This window comes from Neoarius graeffei, chromosome 3 (assembly GCF_027579695.1).
Source record: "Neoarius graeffei isolate fNeoGra1 chromosome 3, fNeoGra1.pri, whole genome shotgun sequence".
Lineage (NCBI taxonomy): Eukaryota > Metazoa > Chordata > Actinopteri > Siluriformes > Ariidae > Neoarius > Neoarius graeffei.
In genome coordinates this window covers 111,657,960-111,672,759 of record NC_083571.1, presented here as the reverse complement: position 1 = coordinate 111,672,759, position 14,800 = coordinate 111,657,960, and the positions used below count along the sequence as shown (strand labels likewise).

The following is a 14,800-nucleotide window of genomic DNA, read 5'->3' as shown; positions in this document are numbered from 1 at the left end:
GTCCAGTTCTTTCTCTCCTTTGCCCAGATAAGACACTTCTGACATTGTCTCTGGCTCAGGAGTAGCTTGATATTAGGAATGCGAAAGTTGTATCCCCTTTCTTGAAGATGCCTGTTTGTGATGGGTCTTGATACACTGACACCAGCCTCAGTCCACTCCTTGTGAAGCTCTCCCAAGTTCTTGAATCAACTTTTCTTGACAATCCTCTCAAGACTGCGGCCATCCCTGTTGCTTGTGCACCTTTTCCAGCCACCCTTTTCAGCAATGACCTTTTGTGGCTTACCCTCCTTGTGAGTGCATCAGTGATCATCTTCTGGACAACAGTCAAGTCAGCAGTCTTCCCCATGATTGTGGTTGTGTGTACTGAACTAGATCGAGAGATACACTGTGTTCATGCTGTTTTACTCAAACTCGAAATGAAATATTCTAATATTTTGAGATGGTTTTTTTTATGTTTTTGTACTGTATGCCATACTAATTAAAATTAAAATAGAAAAATGCTTGAAACATTTTAGTTTGTGTAATGAGTCTATAACTTTCACTTTCTTAAATAACTGATGGAAAATATTGAACTTTTTCACAATATTTTAATTTTTTGAGATGCACTAGTGTGTGTGTATATATATATATATATATATATATATATATATATATATATATATACACACACACACACACACACACACACACACAGTAATAGTAATGGGCGGCACAGTGGTGTAGTGGATAGCACTGTCACCTCACAGAAGAAGGTCCAGGTTCGAGCCCTGTGGCCGGCGAGGACCTTTCTGTGCGGAGTTTGCATGTTCTCCCCGTGTCCGCATGGGTTTCCCCTGGGTGCTCCCATTTCCCCCAAAGACATGCAGGTTAGGCTAACTGGTGACTCTAAATTGACCGTAGCTGTGAATGTGAGTGTGAATGGTTGTCTGTATCTATGTGTCAGCCCTGTGATGACCTGGCGACTTGTCCAGGGTGTACCCCATCTTTCGCCCGTAGTCAGCTGGGATAGGATCCAGCTTGCCTGCAACCCTGTAGAACAGGATAAAGCGGCTAGAGATAATGAGATGAGATGAGATAATTATATATATAAATTATTATCTGTAGCTTGGTGTATTTTCTAGTTGTGTATTGTCCTGTGTGTCACACTGTGATCCTGGTGATTGGATATTTCATCACTCTCTATTGTATATATTTTGATCGATGGGGTGATGACAATTACAAATGAGTAGAGGTGTAATTTGTATACCTGTATTCCTATAGATGAACGTGGTGTTTTTAGGTATTCCTCTGCCTTTGACACGAGCACGGCCTTATCACAGGTCTGCACTGATGTATAGCTGCCTGTGGATACCAGCCGTCTGCCCTCTGTGGCCAGCGTGAGAGCCTTGGCACTGTCCAAGCTCTCTGTGGAGACATATTTCCCCCAGACATCCCTGCTGCGGGGCAAGCGGGGTAAACGTCCTTCTTGATATACATCCTGCATGGACTCTGTGCTGCTCTGAGCTGTGACTGAGATCAGTGGCTTTGTTACACTGCGTGGAGGAACTGGAGGAGGGGTTTTCTTATAGCTCGGAGTGAATGTCACTGCTGGTTCTGGATATAATAAGAGGGAGTGGGGGGGGGAAAAAACACAAAACAAAACATGGGCCATACAATAATCACACTGTGCCATAAAGAGAAAAGGATTTCAGGATCCAAAAACATAATCAGAAGCGTTAGTACAGGATATACAAGATATTGATATAGCAAATCAGCAGTTAGCAGCTTGTGCAGCACACCTGATATCAAATGCATATAAAAGAAAATGATGACTATACAAACCAGTGTCCCAAACACACATGAATGGATAGTCAGGAGAAGCAATTTGGCAAAATGAAGGGTGTAAGTGAAAACATACACATACATACAGTAATTCCTGTATCCAAAATATATTCAATTAGCCTATTTAGTATTGCTTCTTGAGTTTTGCACTGGAGTATTTGAAAAATGTACCTCATAAATAATGTAAGTTGAAATGTTTCCCTTGCTAAGACTGTACTACCAAACCAGGCAAAAAACCATTTATTCACTGCAAAGTCTTGCAAATAGTAACAGTTGTGTAAGTTATAAGTTTCACTATTTTCACTGTGGATATCTGGAGTCTGACTACCCCAATTACTAACTTTAATCTAAAATTTGATAAAGTTTTGTCTTTCTCTCTCTCTCTCTCTGAAGTATAACCCCCTGTTCTTGAGAACTGATCTTGAATGTAGCTTCTCAAGGCCAGTTACTCAGATGACATCTCCAATTGCTTCATCAAATCTCAGGATCAAGAGAAACTCTTTCCAATCTGCCACAGAAAAGCCATTCTGGAAGCAGTCATGAGCCCTCCAACACATACCACAAATGCAAACTCAGCATGGGTCTTCCTGAGAAATAAGTCCAATCATCAGGCCCATCAAATTTAAAGTTCTTTTTGATACAATGCTCACTACAATTTGCCAGCTGTCCCAGACATTACTAGCACATCTCAAACAATTAGAATATTGTGAAAAGCTTTTTTTTCTCCATAATTTTATTCAAAAAGGTAAACTTTCATGTATTCTATATTCATTACACATAAAGTAAAATAGCCCTGTGATGACCTGGTGACTTGTCCAGGGTGTACCCCGCCTTTCGCCCGTAGTCAGCTGGGATAGGCTCCAGCTTGCCTGCGACCCTGTAGAAGGATAAAGCGGCTAGAGATAATGAGATGAGATGAGATAAAGTAAAATATTTCAAGCCTTGTTCTGTTTTAATTTTGATGACTATGGCTTATAGCTTATGAAAATCAGAAATCAAGTCTCTCAAATTATTAGAATATTTCCTAAGATCAATAAAGGATTTGCAATACAGAAATGTCCAGCTTCTGAAAAGTATGTTCATTTATCCACTCAGTACTTGGTTGGGGCTCGTTTACCACCAATTACTGCATCAATACAGTGTGGCATGGAGACGATCAGCCTGTGGCGCTGCTGAGGTGTTATTGAAATCCAGGTTGCTTTGATAGTGGTCTGCAGCTCGTCTGTATTTTTGTGTCAGGTGTTTCACATCTTCCTCTTGACAATACCGCATAGATTCTCTATGAGGTTCAGGTCAGGCAAGTTGGCTGGCCAATCAAGCACAGTAATATCATGGTCAGCAAACCATTTGGTAGTAATTTTGGCACTGTGGGCAGGTGCTAAGTCCTGCTGGAAAAGGAAATCGGCATCTCCATAAAGCTTAGATTAGATTAGATAAAACTTTATTGATCCCTTTGGGCGGGTTCCCTCAGGGAAATTAAGATATTAAATAATTAATTAAGAAATTAAGATCTGCTTGTCAGCAGATGGAAGCATGAAGTGCTCTAAAATTGCCTGGTAGATGCTGCATTAACTTTGGACTTGATAAAACACAGTGGACCAACACCAGCAGATGACATGGCCCCCCCAAATCATCACAGACTGCAGAAACTTCACACTGGATTTCAAACACCTTGGATTCTGTGCCTCTCCACTCTTCCTCCAGACTCTAGGACCTTGATTTACAAATGAAATTCAAAATTTACTTTCATCTGAAAAGAGGACCTTGGACCACTGAGCAACAGTCCAGTTCTTTCGCTCCTTAACCCAGGTAAGATGATTCTGACATTGTCTCTGGTTCAGGAGTGGCTTAATATTAGGAATGCAATAGTTGTAGCCACTTTCCTGAAGACATCTGTGCATGATGGCTCTTAATGCACTGACACCAGCCTCAGGCCAAGTTTACATTAGACCGTATCTGTCTCGTTTTCTTTGCGGATGCACTGTCCGTTTACATTAAACCGCCTGGAAACGCCGGGAAACGGGAATCTGCCAGGGTCCACGTATTCAATCTAGATCGTGTCTGATCTGGTGCTGTGTAAACATTGAGATATGCGGATACGCTGTGCTGAGCTCTAGCTGGCGTCGTCATTGGACAACGTCACTGTGACATCCACCTTCCTGATTCGCTGGCGTTGGTCATGTGACGCGACTGCTGAAAAACGGCGCGGACTTCCGCCTTGTATCACCTTTCATTAAAGAGTATAAAAGTATGAAAATACTGCAAATACTGATGCAAATACTGCCCATTGTGTAGTTATGATTGTCTTTAGGCTTGCCATCCTTCCACTTGCAAGTGGTAAGTGATGTGCGCTGGGATCACACACACAGTGGCTCAGTCCCGAAAACACTGCTTGTGCACTTCACTCGCGCGCTGTGTGAGCTGCGCAGAGCCGGAGTGCGCACCCTCCAGAGGGCACTCGCTGTTCAGGGCGGAGTGATTTGGAGCGCAGGATGCCTGCGGAGCCGAGCGTATCCATGTATTGGTGTTGCTGTGTGCATGCAAATCGTGTATTGGTGTTGCTGTGTGCACACTAATCGTTTTAAAAACGTTAATCTGATGATCCGCTGATACGGTCTAATGTAAACATGGGCTCAGTCTACTCCTTTTGAAGCTCTCCCAAGTTCTTGAGTTGACCTTTCTTGACAATCCTCTCAAGGCTGCAGCCAACCCTGTTGCTTGTGCACCTTTTCCAGCCAGCATTTTCAGCAATGACCTTCTGTGTCTTACCCTCTTTATGGAGGGTGTCAACAATTGTCTTCTGGACAACTGTCAAGTCAGCAGTCTTCCCCATAATTGTGGTTGCATGTACTGAATTAGAATGAGAGATACAAAGTATTTATATTATTTTACTCAAATCAAACTCGCAATGAAATTGTCATATGTTGAGATTTTTTTTTTTGCGCTGTAGGCCATGATGATCAAAATTAAAATAGAAAAATGCTTGAAACATTTTAGTTTACATGTAATGAGTCAAGAATATATTAAAATTTTACTTTCTTAAATAATTGATGGAGAATGTTGAACTTTTTCACGATGTTTGAGATGCACTACTATTTGTGCGACATTGATTGAGTCACCCTCACCATCTCTTCTATTGCCACTTACAGTAAGTTTGATAAGCTCCAACAAACCTATTGATAGTTTGAGAATGAATCCCAGAAAGTATATGATTATCTTGTGTGTGCATCAAACTAAACACTTGCCTTCCATAGTCTCACAGCAGAAAATAGATGGAATGAACTTACATTTTAAACTGTTTTTCATTGTGGTTGAAACAAAAATCTCCAATTTGAATTAATTTAAAAAAATCAAGTATCTAGGAACCATTTCATTCAGCGGGATATCAGGACATTATAAGGGCCAGAAGCCCTCAACCCAAGCAAAGCCCTCTGACAATACAGTTGTACCAGAATGAAGGCATGAAAGCTATGGTGAAGGGTCATTTGCAACATGCTACGTATACTCCTAAAGACAATCATTCTCTCATGTTAGTGTGCAGGTCACAAACTTGTTTGAGTATCACAATTTTGCATTTCTTCTCAGATTATCCTGGTGTTCACATCAAGTCCTTAATACTTTCCCACACTCATTAATACTGAGTCAGCTGGAAACTTCATGGATGAGAAAGTAGCCAAGTAATTACACATTCCTTCGATTTCTCTGAACAGTTCACTGAATATTCATGCTCTGAATGAGATCCCTGGGGAAAAATAAATGGAATGGTACGGTAACTCACAGCACCATTCCAGTAACCATGCCTACAGGAATCTTGCACAGTGAACCCATCATGATCCACATCAAATCTCTTCCACATCTCCTTCCCCTGCTGAAGAAAATCCTGAAACAAATCCTGATTCAAATTTCTGCTAACTATCAAAGACTTGTCTGAAGTCTAAAAAATGAACAGCATCCAAATTACCCCCACACAGATCATGGAACTGTGCCATAGACCCCTTGCTTATCGACAGTCGCTGAAACACATGCTAAGGAAGAGAATGGGCAGGATGCCCTGGCCTTGGGGTACACCTGTTCTTCTACTTCCCTAGCAGCAAAATGGTTCTTCTTTGTAGAAAAATATGAACATTATTCTGAATTTCATCACAGTAAAGTATTGCTGGTTTTTTTTTTTAGCCCTTGGAACGATCCTCTTCGAGCATCATGCAAATCCATCAAAATGTTTCCGGTGCCCTCTACTTCCATGAATCATGAAGTCCTGGCAGTTGATGAATGCATAAGGAGCCAGCAAACCTGGGGATCAGCACACATCTCTCTTCAGCAGGGAATCAAAAGGAAAAAAGTCTCAAGAATTTATGAGACCAAGGCTTTGGTGGGAGTCAGTAACATGAGTGTTTGGGAGGCATGAAGCTATATATGAATCAGTGTGTGGAAAAGGAAATGCAAACGAGTCACCAGTAGAAACCTCAGACATGAATCACACAATGAAGTAGAGAGAGAGAGAGAGAGAGAGAGAGAGAGAATATGATTCATTGCACAGATTAAAATAAGCTCAGAACTGAGATGCAGCTTGCTCATTGATCTCATTCACCTACTTAGGATGGATTATACAGTGCCTTGAAAAAGTATTCATACCCCTTGAACTTTTTCACATTTTTCCACCTTTCAACCACGAACTTAAAAGTTTTTTGAGATTTTATGTGATAGACCAACACAGAGTAGCACATAATTGTGAAGTGAAACGAAAATGATAAATGGTCTTCAAAATTTTAAACAAATAAAAATCTGAAAAATGTGATGTGCATTAGTATTCAGCCCCCCTGCGTCAATACTTTGTAGAGCCACCTTTTGCTGCAATTACAGCTGCAAGTCTTTTGTGGTATGTCTCTCCCAGCTTTGCACATCTAGACACTGAAATTTTTGCCCATTCTTCTTTGCAAAATAGCTCAAGCTCAGCCAGATTGGATGCAGAGCATCTGTGAACAGTAATTTTCAAATCTTGCCACAGATGCTCAATGGGATTTAGGTCTGGACTTTGACTGGGCCATTCTAACACATGAATATTCTTTGATCTAAACCATTCCATTGTAGCTCTGGCTGTATGTTTAGGGTCATTGTCTTGCTGGAAGGTGAATCTCCTTCCCAGTCTCAAGTCTTTTGCAGCCTCCAACAGGTTTTCTTCCAGGATTGCCCTGTATTTAGCTCCATCCATCTTCCCATCAACTCTGACCAGCTTCCCTGTCCCTGCTGAAGAAAAGCATCCCCATAGCATGATGCTGCCACCACCATGTTTCACAGTGGGGATGGTGTGTGCAGGGTGATGAGCAGTGTTAGTTTTCCGCCACACATAGCGCTTTGCATTTAGGCCAAGAAGTTCAACTTTGGTCTCATCTGACCAAAGCACCTTCTTCCACATGTTTGCTGTGTCCCCTACATGGCTTCTGGCAAACTGCAAACGGGACTTCTTATGCCTGTCTTTCAACAATGGCTTTCTTCTTGCCACTCTTCCAAAAAGGCCAGATTTGTGGAGTGTACAATTTATAGTTGTCCTGTGCACAGATTCTCCCACCTGAGCTGTGGCTTTCTGCAGCTCCTCCAGAGTGATCATGGGCCTCTTGGCTGCTTCTCTGACCAGTGCTCTCCTTGCTCGCTCTGTCAGTTTAGGTGGACGGCCATGTCTTGGTAGGTTTGCAGTTGTGCCATACTTTTTCCATTTTTGAATGATGGATTGAACAGTGCTTCTTGAGATGTTCAGAGCTTGGGATATTTTTTTAATAACCTAACCATGCTTTAAACTTCTCCAGAACTTTATCCCTGACCTGTCTGGTGAGTTCTTTGGTCTTCATGATGCTGTTTGTTCTTCAGTGTTCTCTAACAAACCACTGGGGCCTTCACAGAACAAGTGTATTTATGCTGAGAGAAAATTACACACAGTAGGACTCTATTAATGAATTAGATGACTTCTGAAGGCAATTGATTGCACTGGATTGTATTTAGAGGTATCAGAGTACAGGGGGCTGAATACTAATGCACACCACATTTTTCAGATTTTTATTTGTTTAAAATTTTGAAGACTATTTATCATTTTCATTTCACTTCACAATTATGTGCTACTCTGTGTTGGTCTATCACATAAAATCTCAATTAAAAAAAAAACTTAAGTTCGTGGTTGTAAGGTGGAAAAATGTGAAAAAGTTCAAGGGGTATGAATACTTTTTCAAGGCACCGTATACTTATCCAAAGCACATTCTGCAATGTCCATGAACAAACAAACAAAAAACCCCACAGTCTTTACACTGATAGTAATAATCACTAGTAATCACAACTATATCAGTTTGTATAAAATACAAGCTCAATGTAATTTTTCCAGAGCAGGGGCCTCGAACTCCAGTTAAGCCCAGGACACATCAGAATTTTTGCTACAAAGTATGATGTGGTGTTTTTGGTCTACTTAAATCAAACAGGCAGGAATTTTATTATTATTATTATTATTATTATTATTATTATTATTATCAGTAGTAGTAGTCGTAGTAGTATTTTAATTCATTTTTCCTGTGCTCTATATTAGGCTTATTAGGCAACCCGAGAGGTAGAAGCAATCAACATCTACTGCAGTGGTGTGCCACTTGAGCAAGTCAGCTCGTTCAAGTACCTTGGGGTGTATATCTACCAGGACGCTAACCAAAGCAAGGAAATCCATCATCGGCTTGGCATAGCTAGAACAACCATCAAAGCTTTAGCCAAACTCTGGAAAGACCACACCCTCAGGATATCTCTGAAGCTCAAACTTCTTGAAACACTCGTTTGACCCATTGCAACCTGTGGTGCCAAATGTTGGACCTTCAGGAAAGATGATATGACGTGCATTGAGGCTTTCGAGCTGTTCGGATACCGCAGGATTTTACAGGTTAGCTGTGTAGAACATAGAACTAATGAGTCCATTCTGCAGGAACTGAACACCCAAAGGAAACTCCTGCCTGCTATTGCCAAATGTAAGCTACAGTGGTGCTTGAAAGTTTGTGAACCCTTTAGAATTTTCTATATTTCTGCATAAATATGACCTAAAACATCATAAGATTTTCACACAAGTCCTAAAAGTAGATAAAAAGAACCCAGTTAAACAAATGAGAAGAAAATATTATACTTGGTCATTTCTTTATTGAGGAAAATGATCCAATATTACATGTCTGTGAGTGGCAAAAGTATGTGAACCTCTAGGATTAGCAGTTAATTTGAAGGTGAAATTAGAGTCTGGTGATTTCAATCAGTGGGATGATAATCAGGTGTGAGTGGGCACCCTGTTTTATTTAAAGAACAGGGCTCTATCAAAGTCTGAGCTTCACAACACATGTTTGTGGAAGTGTATCATGGCACGAACAAAGGAGATTTCTGAGGACCTCAGAAAAAGCCTTGTTGATGCTCATCAGGCTGGAAAAGGTTACAAAGCCATCTTTAAAGAGTTTGGACTCCACCAATGCACAGTCAGACAGATTGTGTACAAATGGAGGAAATTCAAAACCATTGTTACCCTCCCCAGGAGTGATTGACCGACAAAGATCACTCCAAGAGCAAGGCATGTAATAGTCAGCGAGGTCACAAAGGACCCCAGGGTAACTTCTAAGCAACTGAAGGCCTCTCTCACATTGGCTAATGTTAATATTCATGAGTCCACCATCAGGAGAACACTGAACAACAATGGTGTGCATGGCAGGGTTGCAAGGAGAAAGCCTCTGCTCTCCAAAAAGAACATTGCTGCTTGTCTGCAGTTTGCTAAAGATCACGTGGACAAGCCAGAAGGGTATTGGAAAAATGTTTTGTGGAGAGATGAGACCAAAATAGAACTTTTTGGTTTAAATGAGAAGCATTATGTTTGGAGAAAGGAAAACACTGCATTCCAACATAAGAACCTTATCCCATCTGTGAAACATGGTGGTGGTAGTATCATGGTTTGGGCCTGTTTTGCTGCATCTGGGCCAGGACAGCTTGCCATCATTGATGGAACAATGAATTCTGAATTATACCAGTGAATTCTAAAGGAAAATGTCAGGACATCTGTCCATGAACTGAATCTCAAGAGAAGGTAGGTCATGCAGCAAGACAATGACCCTAAGCACACAAGTTGTTCTACCAAAGAATGGTTAAAGATGAATAAAGTTAATGTTTTGGAATGGCCAAGTCAAAGTCCTGACCTTAATCCAATCAAAATGTTGTGGGAGGACCTGAAGTGAGCAGTTCATGTGAGGAAACCCACCAACATCCCAGAGTTGAAGCTGTTCTGTACCGAGTAATGGGCTAAAATTCCTCCAAGCTGGTGTGTAGGACTGATCAACAGTTACTGGAAATGTTTAATTGCAGTTATTGCTGCATAAGGGGGTCACACCAGAAACTGAAAGCAAAGGTTCACATACTTTTGCCACTCACAGATATGTAATATTGGATTATTTTCCTCATAGTCGGGGAGCCAAAGTCCCAAAAATGGGTTGAACCTGACATGGCTTGTTATACTTTTTATTTGTGATTTTTTTGATTAGTTTTATCCCTAAGGACAAATAATTGGAGGGTCTGCTCTGTCAGAAATATCGCGAAAAAAAATTGTGCCTATTTTAGTGTATGTACCCTTCATTTTTCGACGAAAAATTCTGAAAAATGAAAAATTCCCTGAAATCCTCAGTGGCTTGGGTAAGTTGTCAATAAATGCTTTCCAGGTGCAAAGGACACATATGTTGACAACATTCAGTGAAAAAACAATTCTTAAACCCCATTTCTACATGATTTTAGCTCCATTTAGTGCAAAAAAATTAGGGGTTTTTTCACTTTTTTGCAATATTTTCATCTTTACTTCATTGGCAATGAACTTTTCTCCCAAGTTATGACATCAGACAATATGCCATTCTTTTTACCATACAGTATACTGATTCCACAGAAAAAAAAACTATAAAAATCCAACCAAAATCAATGGATCTGTGGTGATTTCACTTCTAGTTGGTGATCAACAGGCCCAGAAACTCAATAGAATTTTAGGCTACTCTCAACATTCCGAAAGGTACACTGTGTACTTAACATGGTTTTAATGTCCACATTACTAAACATCATAGCCTAGGGAGCTTTTACATTTAAAAATAACTGTTCTCCCAATGGAAATAAATAAAATTGAAAAAATAAAATAAAATTCAACAAAAATACTTTATTATCTCACAATTTTATTGACTCACTGACAACTTTAATAGAACAAAGTAATTTAAAAGTAAATGTGGGGTCCCTGCGCGGGTCCCTGTGAATTGGGATAATCAGGAGGGTGGCACACTGCAGATCCTTCCTGTCACCTGATGAGACAACAAACAAGACTGACAGGGTGGGTCATACAGCAGCTGGATAAAAGATGCCCCCCTCCACATTGATGTACACACGTGTACACACACACACACACACACACACAGTCAACTTACATGTCTCTTTCTTTAAGCGCAAGTTCAATCCTTGAACATCTGTTGGGGTCCCCGGTGCAGAGGCATGCAATGCCACACCTCACATTTGCTCTTGCACAGGAGCATCCTCGGGCACACATGCTCTTCTTGCAGTTGCAGTATTTGCTGAGTTTGAGTTCCGATGGTTTTGCCTCTTTCAGCATCATAACTGGCACCAATTTGCCATTTACAAGTTGCCTCCCAAACTCAGTAGCAGCTGGGTGGTTTGGCTGAACCAGGTGCGCCCACTTACACACAGCTAATTGATGAAGAGCATGGCGAAGGTGTAATAAGAAGGCATCTTCTGTTGGAGGAAGGCAACGCATGTCTCCTTTGATGTTAACAAAGAGATGGGCTTGCAGGGCATCCAGTGTCCCAACAAAGTCACTCCTGTCATAAAGAGACACCATACCGTATATTGACGTGCTGCTGTGATGACCTCTTCCTGAACATCTAGGCTTTCCTCAGGGTCACCGTACCTGCAGAGTGGCAGAAGGTCTGTCAGGTGTTTAATGGTAGTTGTGTAGGCCCGGCTTTTCCCTCTTCTGTAAAGATAGCTCACTGTGTCACATCCAGTAAGTATGTACGTGCTGAGGAGAATGGATGTAAATTCTGCAGGTGCAGTGTCATACTTCCCTGCCAGAGCTTCTGTCATGGCATGAACAGGTAGGAAGTTGTCATTCATCTTCACCCACAGCACCTGCAGCCCAATCATGTGTCTGATGTAGTAGATGCACATCATGATCACATCTGTGTCAGTTGCAACTACCACAGCCCGTTTGTGGTGCATAATGCGTACTGAATATGCAATGTGAGCAAACATTCTAGTATCTGCCTCCTCATGTTTTTCACAGGAAAGTTCTGGAAGCTCAATCTGACAATTTGCTGACAAGAGCACAGTGCGACCAGGATCACAAAAGACTCCACCAAGAATAAGTGTGCACCCTGCAGGAAGTGACTTGTTCTGAGCAGTCCATGCTTCCCCCAGGTAGTTCAACAGATTAGCTTTATTCCGTGGATTGTGAATGAAGCCTTTCCATTCAGGTACAGGGAGTGTGTCATGCGGCTTATACTCCTTCATTTTGCTGGGGCAGGTCTTCATCCTCTTCTCTCGCTCCTCACCTTTCAGACTTTCAGCTGGAGAGAAATCATATCTATCACCAACAAAGTGGATGCAGTCACACTGGTCTGGGAGCATTCCAAGTAGCTGCCTCAGATAATTCCCTTGCAGTTCATAGAAGTTGCTGCTCCCAAGATGCTGGTAACGTTGAATGAATGCCATGGCATCAACTACCATTACAACAGGCTTGTCAGACGGTGGTATAAGTTTCATGACATTTAAGCCATAGCCATAGAGAAAGTAAGGCAAAACATAAAACTTACCTCAGATAAATGGGTGCCGTGGGGGGTGTCACTGGGGTGCAAATCATTGTAGGATCCCCAAATTACTCATGTGTGTGTGTGAGAGAGAGAGAGAGAGAGAGAGAGAGAGAGAAAAAGAATGTGTGTCATATTGCTAAGTATTCAGTGTGCCTTTCAGAATTTTGATTGTAGCCTGAAATTCTATTGAGTTTCTGGGCCTGTTGATCACCAACTAGAAGTGAAATCACCACAGATTCATTGATTTTGGTTGGATTTTTATAGTTTTTTCTGTGGAATCAGTATACTGTTTGGTAAAAAGAATGGCATATTGCCTGATGTCATAACTTGGGGAAAAGGTTGATTGCCAATGAAGTAAAGATGAAAATATTGCAAAAAAGTGAAAAAACGCCTAATTTTTTTTGCATTAAATGGAGCCAAAATCATGTAGAAATGTGGTTTAAGAATTACTTTTTCACTGAATGTTGTCAACATATGTGTCCTTTGCATCTGGAAAGCATTTATTGACAACTTACCCAAGCCACTGAAGATTTCAGGGAATTTTTCAGAATTTTTCGTCGAAAAATGAAGGGTACATACACTAAAATAGGCACAATTTTTTTTCGCGATATTTCTGACAGAGCAGACCCTCCAATTATTTGTCCTTAGGGATAAAACTATCACAAATAAAAAGTATAACAAGCCATGTCAGGTTCAACCCATTTAAAAGGGTTTTTGAGACTTTGGCTCCCCGACTATCAATAAATAAATGACCAAGTGTAATATTTTTGTCTCATTTGTTTAACTGGGTTCTCTTTATCTACTTTTAGGACTTGTGTGAAAATCTGATGATGTTTTAGGTCATATTTATGCAGAAATATAGAAAATTCTAAAGGGTTCACAAACTTTCAAGCACCACTGTAGCCTATTTTGGCCACATACTGGTAACAAGAACTGGAGGTCTAACATGTACTATCCTGGAGGGCTGAGAGGAGGGGACTAGATCAAGAGGTCAGCCTAGGAGGAGATGGATGGATGACATTCAAAACTGGACGGGCCTGACCAGTGCCATGTGCTCTGCCTTGGCATGGGACAGACAGGGTTGGAGGAGTACATGTGCGTCTCCCAGGATTGCCGACCCTCAAACATGAGGATGGCCATAGAGAGAGATTAGGCTTAGTTGAGCGTGTTTACTTACATAAGCAATTTCACCACAAATTAGCCAATTATTCAGCAGAATATTTGAACAACTACTGAATCAGGTTACATTATCACCATTTCTTGCAACTCTTCTTAGCACGACAGTGTCTACAAATACAACTGCAAGTGACATTATATGTTTTTCAATGAATTCTAATAAAAACTTTGACAGTAGCATTTAGGAGACATCCTGAAAGTCCAGAATTATAGGGTTAATATATACATTTGTATTTGTTCTATATGCTTCCCTACTGTTTTAACATACCCTTATTTACCTCCCTTCATTCTTCAGAACACATACAGTATGTCCCCTGTATCACTTGTGGCAAAAGGAGCTGTGTATGGAGGGTGGAACGGATGTAGATGGAATGGATGTGGAACTAGTTGAAGAAGTTTCTTGGTGATTTTGTATGTTTTTTTACATTTTAGTATGTAGCGTTATGCTTTCTTTCATTATGAACCATCGATATGTTTTTTCTGGAACTAGTCTATTGACTAGTTTCCTTGGTAGCCGGTTATTTAGCACAAACGTCTTTTAGCACAAATCCAAACTATTTTAGCACAAGTTCTAAAGTCTCTTAGCACAACTCTATGTTCTTTAGCATAACTCTGGATTATATCATCTCATCTCATCTCATCTCAACTCATTATCTCTAGCCACTTTATCCTATCCCAGCTGACTACGGGCGAAAGGCGGGGTACACCCGGACAAGTCGCCAGGTCATCACAGGGCTGACACATAGACGCAGACAACCATTCACACTCACATTCACACCTACGGTCAATTTAGAGTCACCAGTTAACCTAACCTGCATGTCTTTGGACTGTGGGGGAAACCGGAGCATCCGGAGGAAACCCATGCGGACACGGGGAGAACATGCAAACTCCACACAGAAAGGCCCTCGCTGGCCACGGGGCTCGAACCCGGACCTTCTTGCTGTGAGGCGACAGCGCTAACC

At 41.1% G+C, this 14,800-nt stretch overlaps 1 protein-coding gene across 1 annotated transcript in view; it reads right to left on the bottom strand.

Annotated features, from left to right (window-relative positions):
• Nucleotides 1-14,800, bottom strand: part of dlgap2b (discs, large (Drosophila) homolog-associated protein 2b) — a 194,083-nt gene that overhangs the window by 50,781 nt on the left and 128,502 nt on the right. Inside the window, exon 5 of the mRNA XM_060917902.1 lies at nt 1,247-1,587. Coding sequence (XP_060773885.1) covers nt 1,247-1,587 — 341 coding nt within the window. The remainder of the gene's footprint in view (nt 1-1,246; nt 1,588-14,800) is intronic.